Here is an 18,617-nt window from a genome sequence, read left to right as displayed (position 1 = left end):
TCAGCTCCTCGAATAGTCATCCCACATCGAGCTACTCCAATAAACAATACGTTCTTCAGGATAAATGTGTTATGGGGCAGTTTAAATCCTAAGATGTGTTGAAGTATATCGGCTGTGCGACAATAAAAGAGTATTATGAGGTACATAATGCCTTTTGTTTACTTCACATATTGCAGTATAAGCTTTATTAAGTGGCTAATTCGGTTTAAAATTTTTAGTTGTATCAATTCAGTTCTAAACATTTTTGTGTCAGTTTATTCCTAAACTTTTTAGAAGTTTGCCAATTTAGTCATAAACATATTCTATAAATATTTGATTGAAAGTATAAAATTGGTAAATCATTAAAAAATTTAAGAATAAATTAACAAATTATCGAAAGTTTAGAATTATATCAGATTTGAGATTGAATTAGTCTCCCTAGAATGGGTTTGGAGTTTTTTGGACAATTTTACCGGTCTGTTTAGCTGTGCACATCCCGGGAAACACGGCATGGCCTTTTGCTCGTTATCTCATGTACTTCCAGAAAAGTGTATTTTTTCCCCGGACAATGCATTTCTTGGTCAAGTCCTGACACAGTCTGCTCGCTTTAGGATAGCCACGCAGGCCAAGCGCACGGTTATCCCGTATCCACCAGTTCTCGGTCTCGGTCTCGGTCTCAGTCTCGCACTCCGAACTCATGGAAACTCCATGCCCAACGCCCATCAACCCTGCGCGGACCCGCATCGGCTGGATCGGCATCGGCGTCATGGGAGCTTCCATGGCCGCTCGCCTGATCTCGGCTGGTTACGCTCTCACCGTCTACGCTCGCAACCCTTCCAAAGCCCTCCCTCTCCAGTCCCTCGGAGCCCTCCTCGCCGATTCCCCTCGCGACGTCGCCGCTCGCAGCGACGTCGTGTTCACGATGGTGGGACACCCATCAGATGTTCGATCAATTGTCCTCGGCACCTCTGGCATTCTTTCCGGGTTGAACCCCGGAGGCGCGATCGTCGACACCACCAGCAGCCACCCTGCCCTCGCTCGAGAGATCTTCGACGCTGCCCGGGGCCGGGATTGCTGGGCGATCGATGCGCCCGTGAGCGGGGGCGACATTGGCGCCAGAGATGGGAAGTTGGCTATTTTCGCTGGTGGGGATCATGGGGTTGTCGAGTGGCTGAGCCCCTTGTTTGACTGTATGGGTAAAGTTACTTACATGGGGAAAGCTGGGTGTGGGCAGAGCTGCAAGATTGCTAATCAGATAGTGGTGGGTGGTAATCTGTTGGGGTTGAGTGAAGGAATGGTTTTCGCGGAGCAAGCAGGGTTGGATGTGAGGCAGTTTGTGGATGCAGTGAGAGGTGGGGCCGCGGGCTCAATGGTGATGGAGTTGTTTGGGGAGAGGATGATTGGGAAGGATTTCAGGCCGGGCGGGTTTGCAGAGTACATGGTGAAGGATCTGGGGATGGGTGTGGATGTAGTGGAAGGAGGTGAGGATGAGAAGGTGGTTGTTTTGCCCGGAGCTGCACAGTGCAAGCAGCTGTTCTCTGGAATGGTGGCCAATGGAGATGGTCATCTGGGGACTCAAGGTCTAATTAGTGTTATTCAGAGGATCAATGGCATTGGCAGGTAAAATGAAGACATTATCCGAGTTTGCAGCTTGCCTTATGGCCTTCGTTCACATTCAATTTGTATTGCCAGTAACCGCTTAAGGTTACCTGATCTTGGGACATTGAAGCATCCTATCTATTAGTATGAGAAAGTGCTTGTTTGTGTATATTGTGTAAAAAAGGAAAGTAATTTCATTTAAATAAAACTGTGTTTTTGCACAAGGCCCATGTAAATATGTGCAGCTGTGATTAGCATGTTGGTTGCTAGTCGAAAGGCATTGCCTTTCTGCTTTTGAGTTTAAGAAACTTTTGCCGATGGTTATACTACCATGGGAAATGCTCATAAAGATTGTGTTGGTGTTCAGTAAGCTACATACTAAATGTAGAGGATGCTGGGGCAACTTGCCCGATTAATGTCCTTCGAATGGCAAGAAATTAAAGCCTGCCACAATACATTGTTGGTTCCTATTTTCGACAAAGTGATCTGACTTGCTAGCGCTGCTCCCTGTATAATCAATGAGATGATACATGTCCATTTCGATCTCATTTTCACTAGCCTCAATATTGAGCAGCTACACATTCTTTACGAGGAAATGAAAGGCCATGGGCACAAATAAGTTCATAACAGCCATAGCGAACAGCTACTTTGCACGGTTAGCGAAATTTAAGAAAGAAATGCGGGCCGAGTTGTAAAGCGGACAGACGTCTTTTTGCCGGGCCTACGCATTATATCCGTCGCTATCCAAGACCAAGAAGTTGAAAGGCTATCATGAAATAATTTGTGGGGTCTTTTCTTGTCCCTATTCCATTTCCTGTAAGCAGAACAGACAAAGCACCCATCTTTTTTGTCTTCGCCACTGCGAAGGATTGCCAAGGCGTTCTTGAAATTAACAGAGCAAGAATTCTTGGTCCGTATCGAACTAGAGAAAACCTTGTTTCTCACCCTCTCTTGGTTTCTAGTAGGCGAGTCACACTATGAATTCCCCTTCTCAAATTACACGTATCCCCCTTCGTGACCCGACCACGAGTGTGTGTGTCCAGAGGAACAGAGAAGATTGGTTCCGACAAGATGGGTTTGGAGGCCGCCAATTCTTCGTCTCCTGGGGAAACGGTGATCGTGGTGATGGACGCCAACAGGAGCAGAGGGAACGTCCAGGCTCTTGAATGGGCGCTCAGGCACGTTGCCCGACGAGGACACACTGTTCTTGTTCTTGGCGTCTTCTGCGAGATTGGCAAGCGCGCTTCCTGCTTTCCTTTTCATATGGGTAACCAGTTGCCACACCCCTAATTTAATTTACGTATGATGCATGTTGGTGAGAGATAACATGCCTAAGTTTAGCTCTACCATGTGATTTTTTGTCCAACACCATTTCAGCGGCAGAATCACACTGGAAGAATTTATCTTCTGCGATATTGGAATCACCTACTCTCAACTGCACAAAAGAGTTCTGGTCTGCCCTTTTTTTAATAAAAAATACTATCCCTTAGTCCCATAACCATGTTTTTATCTTTGAAATCTGACCAATGTAACTTTTCAAGGTGTTAAACCGGGTGCATTGTCAATCACCCACCACTAACTTAAATTGTCAAGGACTAAAAGAAGTGTATGTGTCCTGATGTCATTTATCAATATCCTCGACATCGTTCCTGTCGTTCCATTATCATTGTAACGTTTTGAAGGTTGCTGAACAACTTTAATATTTCACGTTTCCTCAATAAGCTAAACATTGCCAATAACTAATGCAGGGGAGAAACTAGAGCCCTTAGGAGAAGGGGAAGTGGATCCAACAGAGCTCGAGGAAGAGATTGCCAAAAAGAGGGAGGAATACAAGAGTTACCTCCAGCCATTTTATCGGCACTGCAAGAAAAATGAGGTCAGAGACCATTCAATTTGCAGTAAGAAGAAAGCACCACTGAGTAGTCATAGAGCTTTCCTTGTGCAGGTGAAATTGGAAAGTAAAATTGCTGCTGGATTTTGTCGGAGAAAATTAACAGTTGACGAAGCACAAAGCTGCAAAACTTGTTGGATCATCTTAGACAGGTCTCTCTCCATGCTTTCTCTCTGTTAAGCTGAAGATTAGGATCATTACAAATTGTCTTGCGATCGGTATTTTCTATACCCCTTAAAAAAAGGAATTATCTCAGCCTTCGAAAAATGATGGTTTCCACAGTATTCTTATGATCTGCTTATTTGCTATCTTGTCTTGTGCAACAATTTATGTATTTCATAGAAATACCTCAGCTAACTTGTCAAGCTTGCTTCTTCTCACTGTTGACAGCCATCTAAAGAAAGACAAAACCTACATATATGCGCATGTGGGCTGCAATCTCGCACTAGTCAAGGGCAAAGATGTGGTGACTTTAATGCCTTCAAAAGTAATCCTGCAGGAAAGTTCTTCTCTGAAGCATAGAAGGGTTGATGATGCACTTCTCCACAATGATCCTATTACAGATAACCAGGAAGACAAGTCCGTAACACCTCCACCTAAGACCCGCTGCTGGTACCCACTCGCATGGAGAACTGGCTTTCCTCGGTCCTTTACTGAGAGTGAGCTTGAAGTGATAACCAGTGGTTTTTCCAAGGAGAGTATCGTGCAAACTCTAGATAATGTACAAGTGTATCAAGGACAATTTCAGGAAACACCTGTCCTGGTAAATTGTTTCTCGCAAAATGATGAGCGTTTTTGGTCAATGCTAAGAATCCTTTCCCGTGTACGCCACCGCAATATCTTGAATATTGTTGGGTACTGCTTCACGGATTCTTCCATGTCCTTGCTCTTCGACTTCCTCTTTATGGGTACCTTAGAAATTAACTTGCAAAGTAAGAGCGTATTCCTCACTCCAATTATTTCTTGCTCTTATAGAACTTTTTGGCATGTGCATGTGCTTCAGAACTTTGTGGCCATGTTTAATGATTATAATTGCTTGCATGACTCCCCATCTCCAATAGTCCGAATTCCTGTTTGATGAGAGTATGTAACCAGAATGACGTTGGCAATTATGGAGTTGGCAAAACATTCGAAAATTTAGCTAAGAAACTTCAGTTTTTGGCTCTGTACAAGGACCAATTAAGGGTGGCAACAAATGGTTATGAATTTACTTCTGCTCTGTCAAATCAGTTTTTTCCCTTGATTTAGATGTAACTTTTTTTATCAGTGCACGTTATGCTTTCGGTAGCCAACACCTAAATAGAGCCTAAATGCAGCCAATATACAATTCTATTTTGAGACACTGTAAGAGGAACTATGCAGTCAGCCCAGCTTGGCTATGGTTTCTGCCCCTGTTGTCTGGTTTTACTCTCTAATAAGCTGTAGAGCTGCCCTTTGAAGTTTGAACTGTGAGAGTGATAGCTGATGAGATCACTTATCTGAGATTCTCCCATCACTGCTTTAAAAGGCTTTTGTAATGCCTATAGATCTTCCTACAGACAGATGAGATTATATTCCACATATCTCTTTTATTTTTATCCTTAATTGCAGATTTGAATGCCCATGTTCCCTTAAATGTGCTCTAAACGTCAACTTATCACTTCTACATGATTTAGATAACAATTTGGCTGAAAAAATATCATGGAAAGCAAGATGGTACATAGCGGTGGAAATAGGTGCATGTTTGCGCTATCTTCATGAGGAATGTGTTGATGGATTGATCGTGCATCTCTTTGTCTGCTCCAGTCATGTCATCTATCCTCTTGGTGGCTCTGCAATGGTAAGTAGTACCGCTATTCAGTAAGTTGAATACTGGCTTCCACTCAATTGTAATTGACATAGGCTGAATTCACAATGATTAGATAAGTTTCAGAAGCTGTTTTAGAAGGTCTCTTTCTCTCTCAACAATTTTTATTAGTCATCAACATGTTATTCGTTCTTCTTCAAGCTTGCAAACTTCATGAGTGCCAAGTGCCTCAAGGACAGTTCTCCCAAACACAATCAATCATTGGCTCAGTAAGTGTTGTTTGTAAAAGCATGTTTATCTCTACTACTTTCTTGGAGATATTGATGTAGCACTTGTATATCAAAAATCTCATGGAGGTCGTGGGGTGAACACGCAGTCTAGCATTTAATATATTACTTTTGGTTGTTTGAAGCTGCCTGAATCTGCAAGCAGATGATGGCATTGCTATTGATGTGCATGACTATGGGATTTTCCTGTTGGAGCTCATAACAGGAAGGAGTGCCCAATGTTTTCTGGACCCCAACAAGGAGGATCTCATTGACTGGGTGAGATGGTTGAACTGCATCAGGCAAATAGATATTTTCTTCCTCCTTGGCGTAATGTTGACAAACCTTTATTTTTCGTCATACTTTCTGGTAATTTCTGCTCATAATGACATGTTGCCTTAAGAAGGGAGAGTCTAAGTAGACTTTGATTTAGTATGATGGAAGGGATGGCTTTTTCATTATCTTTCCAGATTGAAGAGCCTTACTTAATCTTCTAATTCCGCTGCTTTTGTCTATTTATACGCAAAGATTATCTGAACCAAGAAATTTCAGTTTGCTCTCTATTTATATACTTTGTTTTGTTGGAAACCAGGCTTTACCGGAAATAGAAAATGGTTCTCTGAGTGAAGTCAAGGATCCAAGATTGACAGATACTACTGATGATAGATTAATCCATCATATGGCTCAAGCTGCGTTGCTCTGCCTGCATGATTTTAATCGTGGAATCTCCATGAGCGAGGTAAAATCTACATTCATGGACAAAATAAACTTTAGGTCTCCAATTGCCTCCATTTCTGAAGTCGTGTTTTTTCACAGAGAATAGGTAGAACCATGGTAGTTCTCTTTGTCCTACATTTGTTGTACAGTGAACAGTATTGACATGAACTAACTGCCAAAGTAGTGAAGAGGCGACAAAATTTAATTGTTTTGGAAGTCCAAATAACTCAATGGTGTAATGGCTTTGTAAAGACGGTTTTTATGGTAAAAAATATCATTCTTAGTTTAATCAGTGCACTTAGAATTTGGTAGTTCTTCTGCATCATTCTGTGGTCCCTCATCGGACACAGGATAGTAGCATCAGCAATCATACTATCTTTGGAAGAACCATTTTTTTTTTTTTTTGGGTGGGTGTCAGTTTGGAAGAACCAATTGACTAGTGAAACATTGCAGGTTTTAGCCGTGGTTCGAGGTCATCAAATGGCAAGACCTGGTGCTTAGGATTTCTCGGACGAAGAAGTCTACGTGTTTTTGTTTCTGTGATCAATGACCGGTCTTATTTAGAAGATAAACAGGAACCCTATTGGGGGCAGGATGATTTGGATGAACCTGTGCTCCAAATCATCAAGAAAAATAAATTACCCATGTCATGTAATAACAAAGATGAGAATCACCACTTTCTTTCTTGTCCTTCGCTCTCATCTCCATGGCATTCTTGCATTTCTTATGGAACTCGGATGCTATTCATCGGTCCTGATCATCAAATTAAATGGTAAAGTCTACCTCTTTTTACGGTTCTTCCATTCTTTTACTTATGTGAATATTAGATTTTAGCGTTAGCCTTCAGCATATGAAATGCGACTTTCACATTTTAGAAGCATCGGAATATTTTTGCAAGCCTTTTGTAAATTCTGCCGACGATGAGCTCCTCGATGAACTCGAGTGCTTTTTCTTTGCTTTAATTACGTGCATGGCTTGGATAGTCGACTTTTTATGGCCATGTGAAAGGACACGATGGGCATAAAGCAGTGAAGAATCCGAACCTTCGAATTCCCAAAGCTGGGAAGCTCGTAGCCGCCGCCACCCCGGGTAGCCCTCTTGCGTGAGGGGCTATCTGGGCCTTTTTCATTTTCCTGAACCCAACATAATATGTTAGGAGAAGGGCTTCACAGGGATTCAAGGTGAGCTCCTCTCCCTTTGGAGGGGTTGGCGGGGAAGCCCAATGAGGGCCTTATTCCGTAATCTCAATTAAACACCTTTATTGGGGCTAACTGGACACCTTGGGATGCCCGATTCAGGGTGGAGCCATTTAAGAATTTGTTCAGGTTCGCGACTTTCACATTTTAGAAGCATTGGAATATTTTTGCAAGCCTTTTGTAAATTCTGCCGACGATGAGCTCCTCGATGAACTCGAGTGCTTTTTCTTTGCTTTAATTACGTGCATGGCTTGGATAGTCGACTTTTGATGGCCATGTGAAAGGACACGATGGGAGCATAAAGCAGCGAAGAATCCGAACCTTCGAATTCCAAAAGCTGGGAAGTCCGTAGGGTTAGTGCGCTTCTGGAATATTTTGACTACGACCCCTCTGGAATAGGACCATGCCGCTGCTTTTATTCCCGGTGATCTTTATTCCAATGGTCCAGGACCATACGTACCTTGTTAAATTGACCACGATGCAAAATGGGACGTTTGTCTCACCTCGATTAGAAGTCGGCAGGTCACGATCAGACAGGTTGGCTTTTTCCTCTCTCGAGTCACCACGTGTAGCCTTGACCTACACTAAAAACTCACGAGAAATAAGTTGTTCGATTATAAGTCAACTAATGTACAATTAATATCGTAGAAATCTATTTAACCATCTCTATCTAGATCGTTCGATGCGACTAACGACTCACTAATATAAACATGCCATGATTTACCACATAACTTCATCAGTCGACATTGACATATTTCGAATAAAGATAAATTTACAATATTTGGCAAGAGATTACTAGAAATCATATAATTATGAAGAGAGAGGGAAGAGGGGAGGGGGGTGGAGAAATATAATTAAAACAAGACAAGTTATTTTGTAATTTTATCCCACGTGAGCTCGTGGGCTGGAGGGGAAAGCAACAAGAGATTCCACGTAATGTGTGCTGTTAAATGTCGCCACCGTCCTAATCCTTTTTTAGGCCCTTTTGATTATTCCTTCCTTCAGCTAATCACGTTCGCCCCGTCTAATCTCGCTTTATGCCCTTCAGACACCCCCGTCTCCACTCCACGACGCAAAAGCGATCCCCTACAGCTTCGCCCCGAATCATTTTCGGTGCGCCCCGGGCCCAATCACCGCCGCCTCCCCTTGGTGGCCCCCCCCGGTCTCGCCCCGTATTCCCTCGAGGTCGATCGTCTGATTAGAATCCCGGGCCAGAGCGGGCGGCGGGGCCCGCGGGGGTCTGCGCCCGACGCGTGGCACTCGCGATTGATGACGTACCACCACCTCCTCCTCCGTCTTCTTCTTCCTCCGTCCGTTCGCACTGTTTGATTCTTGTTCTCCTGCTGATGCGAACAGTTCCATTATTGAATAGAAAAGCGAGAAAGCATTCTGTAGAGAGAGAAATAAAAGGGGATGGAGTGGTGATTCAAGCCAAGGATCTCGGGACGTGGTTGTCGGCTTTAGAGAAAAGCCATCGGCTTGTCGAACTCGGAAGGGGTGGACTTTCTATAAAGTTCCCGTTTTTTTGTCCGGACACATCTTACTTCCGCGATTGTTCTGTTCGCCAGAGAGCGTTCGCGCTCGTCGTCATCCGCAAGCAGCGTTCGTGCTCAGCGCTCCGTTCGATTCGTTGGGGGTAGAACCTTTTTTTCCCGGCTTTCTTCTTTCCCTTTATGCTGAGACCGCACCGGTTCTTGATTATGCGGTTCTAGTTCGTGCCCAAAGATTAATCCTTTAGTGGCGGCTCGTGTTCGGATTTCGGTGGATATCGATCGGCTTGCTGTCGTCGCCCCCATTTATCTATCCTTTTTAATCTGTTCCCTTGGTGAGTTATGGTAATGTGGATTCCTGTGAAAAAGTGGGACGGAAAGAGTTCGCAGTCTTCTCATTGTGTAAAGTTACGTTAAGTCGCTTAAAGATGAATATATGCATGTAAGCTTTTGCTTTAGTTTCATGAATTAATATGGGACTGTCGTGGAGGATTGTGCATGACCTTGGTCGTGGCATGGTTGGTATATGGAAATTTTAGTAGCGCAGGTTATTCTTTGGCAAGGAATTTTTCAGCTTGAGTGGGAGGAGGCAGTTGTGATGGCTGGAGGAACCGTCATATGTTTTGCAGCCAAAAGAGTAGTTTAGTTAGACAAATGTTACATAATGACCGGTGGACGCATCGTGAAGATTTGGTATCGCATTCTTATTGTTGTTGTAAGATATGCGAATGTGGGCAATGTGACCATTGGCATGCATTTTAGCATCTTAAAATGAGTGTGGCCTTTTTGTGTAGGCACGCCCAATAGTTTCCGTCGGCCCAACTTATTTGCTCGAAGCAAAAAGGAGCAGATGGCGATATCCTTTTATGTTATCTGTGTATGATAGACCTGGTTTTATCCAATCCCCATGGAGAACAATGAGATGTAAGTTTTGTTAGTAAATGCCTTTTGCATTCTTCTTCTTGTGGGTAATAAGATCGATGACAGCTTGCATTTTAGGGAAATTACATTATCATCTGTATCTCCAAGCCAGCTGTAAGAATAAACCTTTTTCCCTCAACTCTCTATAATGCTTCATTTTGTCTGTTAACCACCCTCGAAAACTTTGCCCTGGAGCATAACGTTTTGCTAAGACTAGAGAAGCTATGTGTCCTGAGAGAATTAGTTATATAGTTAAAAGTTAATACATATTATTGCTGGCTTGGACAACCGATTGGGAACTATGAATGTGTCTTCATATATCTTTAACGTGGAAACTCATGATGCTTTACAGGCTGGAAGAGAAGGTTTTATCCAATGGAGATTTATACTATGGTGATTTTAAGGGAATGCTTCCCCATGGAAAGGGAAGATATACTTGGGCTAATAATAAGGTGGTTTATGAGGGTGAATGGGAGTTGGGGAAAATGACTGGAAAAGGGAAAATCTTTTGGGAATCTGGAGCAAGGTACGAGGGTGATATCTCTGGGGGTTATCTTCATGGATGTGGGACCTTTACTAAACCCGATGGATCTGTTTATACAGGAGACTGGAGGATGAATATTCAGCATGGTGTTGGAAGGAAGGAGTATGGTAATTCAGATGTGTATGAAGGCATGTGGAAAGAAGGCGTACGTGAAGGTAGCGGTAGGTATACGTGGAATAGTGGTCATACGTATGTCGGAAACTGGAAAGGTGGTAAGATGTGGGGCAGAGGGATAATGAAATGGGTAAACGGTGATCTCTACGATGGCTCTTGGTTGAATGGGTTGAGACATGAGTCAGGAATATACAGATTTGCAGATGGGGCTTATTATTTTGGAACATGGAATAGTGATCTGAAGGAAGGGAAAGGAACATATTATCCTGCTGGAAGTAAGCATCCATCTCTAAAAAAATTGCGTAGCATGGGTTACAATGACAAGGGAAAAAATTTGTCATCTCGCAGTTTGTCTTTGGCTTTTGACAAATCTAGGCCTCCAAAAACGTCCATCAATCGGAGTTATTCTGAAAAGGTTTCAATGGGAGGAGTACTGAGAAATTTAGGTCGAATTTCAAGTAGGGCCATGTCTTTAGATGAAAACTGGAGTGTTTTTTATTCCGAGGGGGAACTTGGTTCTCAGGAGTCATCATTTGAAGTGCCTGAAGTCCCCGAGGAGAGACAAGACAAAATGCAGGATGACAGTTCTTTAATTTATGAACGTGAATACATGCAAGGAGTCCTAATTAAAGAGAGAATTAGAAATTATCAAGAACTGACGCGCAAAACTGAACAGAAAAATAAATTTCATGGGAAAGAGTCAAAAAAGAGGCCATGCATGGATATGCCTCTACGCGACCGGAGCTTCTATTTGAAGCTTAATTTGCAACTGGGTATCAGGTGATTGATACTTAAAGCTTAAATGTCATACTTAGCATATGGAAGATGGCAATCCATTTTTGTGTCCTCACAGTTATACTTTGATAGTGAACCTTTTTTTATTTATTTTGGTTGTCGCCTTCACTATTGGAAATTAAGTTGTTTGTTAAATTCTGCTTTCAAGATGTGGGAACGGAAGAGATGTTTTTTGAGCTCTGCACTACCCCTTTAGTGCTTCTGGTGAAAGCTGATTATAATGCCTGGAAGTTTGACAGTGGTTGTGCTGAAGATGGCATAAAAGAACCTTAGTGCCCTTAATCACTTTTCTAGCTACAAATTATGAGATGTGGAGTAGGTGCCTATCATTTACTGTGCTTAGTTTTCCATTTCTTTGGTAGGGTTATACTGTCGCTGCTGATTTGACATTTGTTGAGGCAAAGTATTTGTTGGTATTCCAATTTTACCATAATCGGTCCATTAATGTAGGATAAACTATAGATGCTTTTCTTGTCCCTCCTTTCATAAGACTTGCTACAAGTTTGCTTTACCTTCTTATTCAACTTTTTTGGTTCAAACTGGAACCCCCAGATACACTGTTGGCAAGATCACACCAGTCCCCATGCGTGAAGTTCGGTCTTCTGATTTTGGCGAGCGAGCCAGGATAAGAATGTATTTCCCTAGGAAGGGCTCTCAGTTTACACCTCCGCACTATTCCATAGATTTCTATTGGAAAGACTACTGCCCGATGGTTTTCAGGTATGCATCAATATTATACAGATCCTACCTGTGTTATTGGGTTTGTGTGGAAGGCTACATCATTCAGTAGAAGGGACTTTAGATGGAACTTCAGTATGGTAATTAAGGTCTAAGTTGATGTTTGTCTGATTTGTTAGAATGTCTGATTTGTTAGAATTGGTTTAAGGAAACGTGAAGTTATTTGAGTTTTTTTTTTTTTTTTGGTTTCACTTGAATTTGTGGGATAATCAAATTGCAAGGACCTCCCATGGTGGGGTTTCTCAGACTTTTGTTGCAGGAGAGTGAGATGGAGTTGCCATTCATGAAATCTGTTTCTGTTACTTATATGTTAAGATAGTTTAGGTGGGAGCTCGTGAAGTGTTAGATAAAATTGATGTCAATAATGAGTAGTAAGTGAACATAATCAATCTTTATAGTCTTATTTATTCGATAAGGGAATAGACAAGCTAGAATAATTTTTTCTTTGGCTTGGCTTTCAGATTATTAGAAATTGCACATCAACAGGAGTTATATTCCATTATATAAAGGCAACAGCATATTAACCTACAAGGCGACAATTATTTAGAAGACGGTTTTCTACTTACACGATGAGAAGGTCAAGGTGATTTGTGAAATTATAGATCTAATAAATTTATTGAGACAATCTGAGGAGCCAGATAAAAAGTCCCAACAAGATAGTTTACAATTCCACCTTGAAACTAGAAAATTTGCCCTCAAATCTGAGACATATTGAACAACAATTGGACTTTTTCCTCTGCAGGGTATTTATTGGCTTTTTTTTTTTTTTTCATCAAAATGTTAAAACTCTCCTTTTCTCCTCTACTAGTTTACTTATAAAAGTACAGCTTTATCAAATGTCTGTTCCTTATAACTTGAGACATGAAGTTTATATCCAATGAAATAGGGCCTGGCGTACAGGGCACTCGTGATATTCATAGTAGACGAGAGAATTTCTTAATTAGCCCGTAATTTAGAGGCTTCTCCTTTTAAATCCTTTTCTTCATCACACCTTTCCTTTAGGGCTACATGTGTTCTTTGACAGGGCCAAAAGCTGAAGTTATCACCAGTCCATCACCTGTACTGTTACATGCAAATATTTATAAACATCTTGTTCTATTTTAAATGCTTGTAAATTCATTTACAGAGGTTTCTTGGTATTCTCTGAATTATATCTCAGGAATTTGAGGGAGATGTTCAAGCTAGATGCTGCCGAGTACATGATGTCCATTTGTGGTGATGATGGTCTTACTGAAATATCTTCTCCAGGAAAAAGTGGCAGTATTTTCTATAATTCTCATGACTGCAGATTCGTGATCAAGACATTGAAAAAGAGCGAGCTAAAGGTTCGAGGAACAAAGTTTATGTATAATTTAGTTGCTATATCATCAATTTGTCATACGACCCTTAACTCTTGTCATATTTTTCTTGGATTTAAATGTGCTGTGGTAATGGTTTATTCTGTGCAATCCACTGCTTTATCAGGAAAACAATATAACCACTCTGACTACAAATTTTATGCTCTGAATAAGGACTTATTTGTCCATGATTGTGTGATTTATGTCCCTCATCAATGAATTCGCATTGCCACATGAGCCTCATGCTTAATTTAGCCATCTGAACATCAAATCTTTTAGGTTCTATTCTTATCAAAAAAACAAAAAGGGAACTAGACTAAGGTCCTGGTTTGAGATAATGCTTGCTAATGCCATTGTATTTCATTAGGCCACAAAGAGGTCCCAATTAGTCAGGATTCCAATTTTCAAAAGATAACATTTCCATGCCTCTTGTAAAGAAAATAAAACCAACTTCTACAGTTACTTGTCAGAGAAGAAAATAACAAACACAACACCATTAAAAGACTTGTTATATTTAAAAGATGAAAAAGAATGTGTTGTGATGTGAGCGTGATGCTGATCCATGTAATTAGTAATCAAAGGGAACAAAACCAGAAATTATGAGGGAAAAGGTCAGGTATGATTTTGACATACGGGTTTCTTTTATTGCTGGATAGGTTCTTCTGAAGATGCTGCCACACTATTACAATCATGTAGGAAGGCATGAAAATACTCTTATTACAAAATTTTTTGGTCTCCATCGCATAAAGCTGAAGGGTGGAAGGAAGGTACTCACAATCTAGGTTGGAGGAACTTGTAATTATTCACTCTACCCTTTATGCATGTAGGTCTATGTCCATTTGACTTCATGTCATGTTTCCAGGTAAGGTTTGTGGTTATGGGGAACATGTTCTGCACTGAATTGCAAATTCATCGACGTTACGATCTGAAGGGTTCATCTTTGGGAAGATTTACAGACAAAGAAAAAATTCATCAAAATACCACATTAAAAGATCTTGATCTTGCTTATGAGTTTCATATGGACAAATTTTTGCGAGAGGCATTTTTCAAGTAAGTATTAATTTGCTATCGTACTGATCAGTGACTGCCATTATTTACATGTCCTACCTTAACAACTGTATTGGTTTGTCAAAATGAAAAGGAAAGAAAGAAACAAAGATGCATCCTCATTGTTATTGATGTCTGCTCTGATTAGGAGCCTCACAAATTGCTAAATTTGAGCTCAACAGGCCCAGGTTTGACATTTACAAATGACTGTAAAATGCTAAATTTGGGCTTCCGCTTCTAGATTTTGGCATCCTATAAGTGTTTGCACTTCATTATGATTTTGAAGGCGAGAGTGTTATTGAATATACTTTGCTGATTGGTCATCTTTCTATACACTCTGTGGAAAGACTTAAATGAAGTCAATGGAATTTCTTTGGCCCCGAGAGTCCCTATCTAATTTTTGATGGAAACTGTTCAGTGTTTATGCAGACATACTCCTGACCTGGCATAAATTATGGTTAAGGGATAAAGTTATGTCTTTTAATACATTTCCTTATAATTAAAAACCAATATATTTGGAGGATTTTCAGTTGTCGTGTGAAATTTTGTTTTAGGTACATTCCCTTATCCTTTTTTTTTTTTTGGGGGGATAAACAGGTATATTCCTCATCACTAAGCATAAACTTAGGACAATTGGCTATGCACTTTCTGATTTGTTGTATTTTGGTTATATCTGCTTTTGGCAGCTTTGTTGTTTGTCTCTAAACATTCTGAGCTTTGTATTGTATTCATAGATTTGGTTTAACATTTTCTTTTGCATAAAGTTATGGGATTTAACAACGGGACAAAATTGCAGTCTCGGTTAGATCTCGGTGACTTCATGTTTTTCCTAATCAACAAGCAGGATTCTTTTATGTGCAGACAAATTTCACTAGACTGCATGTTTTTGGAATCTCAACAAATCATCGATTATAGCCTTTTGCTGGGATTGCATTTTAGAGCCCCTGAGCAATTGAAGGCCCTCTTAAATGGAGGCGCTGCAATGGTGAACGAAGAGAGTTCGTCCACTGCCAATGGTGGGTATTACCATCTGCTATCAATAAACGTTGCTACTAATTTTAGCAAGTTTGCAAAACAGTGCTTCGATTGGATATTGTCAAAATTTGTAATATAAGATGTTTCTTTGCCTGAGCCTTAAATTTAAAAAATGCTTGAAGCTTTTGACCCCACCTTTAGCACCTTTTCATGTTAAGCCGTGGGTTAATTTTGTAGTTGGTAGTATTTTTCTGTTAGTTGGATGATCTTCATTTTTATGCGGCTTCTGGATGCATTTGGCGATTGATTTTTGTTTTTCTTGTACCCGTACCCTATTATTCACAATTAATGTGAAAACTCAGTGTCCGTGATCTTAGTCTGAGAATGACAGAACCATGATTTGCATGTCCTTAAGGGCCTGTTTTGTCTGTGTTTTTGAAACAGAACAACAACCCTTTGCTTTACCTCAAAAACTTAAATATTATTTAAATTTCAAAATGATTTAAAAAATTTTATGTGAATCTATGCATTAGAAATCGTAAATTGTGGAAGTTTCAGGTGTTTCAGGCTTAAAAAAAGGCCAAGTGCGTATGTCACAAGAATCAGATTAAACAAAAATCGAAAAGTAAAAGTCCATCTAAACATGCTTATAACATTCTTTATGAGTTGAGCGGACTGATGAGGGAATGTTAGATGAAAAGCTGCAACTGAAGTTGCATTGCATTAATCTCGCTGAAATACATGTTGGAGATGCTTATTTCCAGATGTGTTAGTGTGGGAAAATTTTCTTCAGAACCTTAAGGATTGAAGCTTTGAGGGATACACAGTTCAACACGTAAGGCTTTATGACCAAAGTTCTTCCTAGGAGATGCATGGTAAATCGGACTGTCTTGAGCAGGTTATGTTAGCTGAAATGTCTTGATGCGTAACATACGATTATCATTTGTTAAGATTTACATTTTTTACCTTGAAGATATCTTATAATAAGTCACTCTTTACTGCCTCATCTTATAATAAGTCACTCTTTACTGCCTCACCTAAATATCACTATTTTGCATGAACATCTGTCACTGCATCTTAGCTTCGAATTTTGCATCATTAGATGGTATGCAGCTTACCTTCATTTTCTTCTAGGTCCAACATCACGTGGGGAACTCCAGATACCTCCAAAAGGTCTTCTTCTGGTCACACATGAGCCCAGCTCTGTTAGCACAACACCTGGTCCCCATATCAGAGGAAGTACTCTGAGAGCATTTTCTCTGGGTGACAAGGAAGTAGATCTTTTACTTCCTGGTACTGCAAGGTAGCTTCTAACCAACAACGAGCTTCCCTTTTTATGAAGTTCTCAGTGTTTCATTTTGACATAAATTAAGGCCATTCATAATCCTATTTCCAGCATGTGTTGGGAATAAACTCCTGCTTACAGTTTGACGATGGCAACCAGTCCAGCTTTCATGTGTTGCTCCTGTTAGTGCCCACTGAACTGGTTGCGTTGGGCCTGTAATCGATGTCCAAATAACATCGCATTCTGCTCTAACATTTCTGCTTTTAGCTTGTCTCAATCCAACCTAAATGCCATGGGAAAATTAGGTCCTGGAATATATTCTTAAGCTTCTATGCACCCTTTCTTGTTCTTTATTAATTTCCAGTTTGGGGTCATGAATTGCTTGCAAGGTGGTCAATGCCCCTAAGTTCATGGAAGGAATAGCACGCAATTGAGGACTACATGCAGCTAGTGCATTGCTAAGAAAATTACTCTTCCCATTCCTGCTCATCTCTTTGAAGGATAATTTTTTCTGCATCATAGTTTTTTGTCTATGTCTGCCGCATACTACTTTTTTTTGTTTATTTCAATCATTTGCTCTCACTACTATTCTTGGTATGTTCATCATAAGCTGTTCTGTGTTCTTTTATTATGTAATGAGGTAGTGCATCTTCCTTTTCTTCTCTCCTGCTTGGTTCTGGTTAATTTCCCTGTCTTCGGGATAGTCTTTGTGCCAACAGAGTGACTGTACTGGCAAAGCAGCGGGCTTATAGCAAAAGTACTTGGTTTTTGGCATAGGTTGCGAGTGCAGCTGGGAGTTAACATGCCAGCCCAAGCCAACCGCAAGCTTATAGAAGATGAGGTTGATTCTGCAGAAATTGAACTTTTGAGGTTTATGACGTAGTTCTCTATATGGGCATTATCGACATACTGCAGGAATATAATCTGAAGAAAAGATAGAGCATGCTTATAAGTCATTGTGGTATGATCCACTGTCAATTTCCGTTATTGAACCCAAACTCTATGCTAAGCGGTTTATCAGTTTCTTGGAGAGAGTATTTCCTGCCAACGCCGAAGGATATCAATAGACAGTTTTGACTCGCTGTATCGTAACTGTGAGATAGCTATAGCTTATATTTTGCTCGAGAATGAAGTGTAAACATTATTAATTTTCTCAGTCGCCACGTAAATCTGTGTTGACGATTTTTACAGTCATTTACATTATGCTGGTCGGGGCTTGTTCATCAGATTCCGATAGAAGTCTGAGGTGCTTATATAGTAAAAGCATATTATCTAGCCTGATTAACTTTGATGAGCTCACTTATCAGAAACGTTTTCGAACACCTGGCAAACTGTCCCCGCTTCGGCCTGAATTTGGCCTGTCCGCAAGTTCATATGCAATTCATATGATTCCCGCAGTTCTGCAAAATATCAGTACATCAGTTGAATTTGCAGGACTAGAACATCTTCATTTGATATTAAAATTAATGAAGTATCTGGTTATGTTCCCGGGGACTTCAATTTGAAGGAATGCAGCAACGGACATGCATGAACCATTTCCCGAAGTACGTGTCAGGAAAGTCCAAAGTCTCAATTGTTAGCTCTTGGTCTTCCAGTCAAAAAACAACGTCGAATTATCATTTAGCAGGTAATTGGAGATGAAATGTTCTATGGGGTTGAAACATTGATGCGACGGTCCTCATAATTATAGATAGGGATTATCATCTACTAGAGATCGCAAGATATATTCTGCATGACAAATTTGGTCTAGATATCTAGCCAAAATAAGTGAAAATGTTATTAAAGTTTTACCTTAATTGATAGTATGACTTGCCCTCTCAATTAAGGACAAGGATTATCATCTGTTCGAGATAGCAAGATGTATCCTGCATAACAAATTCAGTTTAGATATCTTGCCGAAATAAGTGAAAATGCTATTTAAAGTTCTACCTTAGGTG

At 40.6% G+C, this 18,617-nt stretch overlaps 3 protein-coding genes across 7 annotated transcripts; all 3 read left to right on the top strand.

The window, feature by feature from the left end:
* Window positions 1-521: 521 nt before the first annotated feature.
* LOC104419963 (probable 3-hydroxyisobutyrate dehydrogenase-like 2, mitochondrial) lies at window positions 522-1,802 on the top strand. Its single transcript, XM_010031806.3, has one exon. The coding sequence runs from the start codon at window positions 677-679 to the stop codon at window positions 1,601-1,603; it is 927 nt and encodes a 308-aa protein (XP_010030108.1). The 5' UTR covers window positions 522-676; the 3' UTR covers window positions 1,604-1,802.
* A 256-nt stretch (window positions 1,803-2,058) lies between these two features.
* LOC104419964 (putative proline-rich receptor-like protein kinase PERK11) lies at window positions 2,059-7,030 on the top strand. Of its 5 annotated transcripts, none has more exons than XM_010031807.3 (9): window positions 2,059-2,845; window positions 3,327-3,454; window positions 3,524-3,621; window positions 3,860-4,401; window positions 5,125-5,288; window positions 5,457-5,524; window positions 5,668-5,800; window positions 6,114-6,260; window positions 6,692-7,030. In XM_010031807.3, exons 1-9 carry the CDS (start codon window positions 2,650-2,652, stop codon window positions 6,737-6,739), a joined length of 1,524 nt encoding a protein of 507 aa, XP_010030109.2. In that variant the 5' UTR covers window positions 2,059-2,649; the 3' UTR covers window positions 6,740-7,030. The 5 variants fall into 5 exon arrangements, 3 of the variants coding, with proteins under 3 accessions (XP_010030109.2, XP_039158041.1, XP_039158042.1); XM_039302107.1 differs by having other exon boundaries at window positions 5,668-5,890; XR_005546623.1 differs by lacking the exon at window positions 6,692-7,030 and having other exon boundaries at window positions 5,371-5,800; window positions 6,114-6,130.
* Window positions 7,031-9,269: 2,239 nt separating this feature from the next.
* LOC104419961 (phosphatidylinositol 4-phosphate 5-kinase 7) lies at window positions 9,270-17,961 on the top strand. Its single transcript, XM_010031804.3, is given in 12 exon segments — window positions 9,270-9,617; window positions 9,719-9,848; window positions 10,198-11,283; window positions 11,851-12,018; window positions 13,196-13,361; window positions 14,030-14,140; window positions 14,236-14,423; window positions 15,282-15,436; window positions 16,530-16,698; window positions 17,458-17,540; window positions 17,543-17,608; window positions 17,611-17,961. Coding segments are annotated over 11 exon segments (2,346 nt in total). The 5' UTR covers window positions 9,270-9,617; window positions 9,719-9,831; the 3' UTR covers window positions 17,748-17,961.
* Window positions 17,962-18,617: the final 656 nt, after the last annotated feature.

Source organism: Eucalyptus grandis, chromosome 9, assembly GCF_016545825.1.
Source record: "Eucalyptus grandis isolate ANBG69807.140 chromosome 9, ASM1654582v1, whole genome shotgun sequence".
NCBI classification, from domain to species: Eukaryota; Viridiplantae; Streptophyta; class Magnoliopsida; order Myrtales; family Myrtaceae; genus Eucalyptus; species Eucalyptus grandis.
This window is presented reverse-complemented; position numbering and strand designations above follow the sequence as displayed.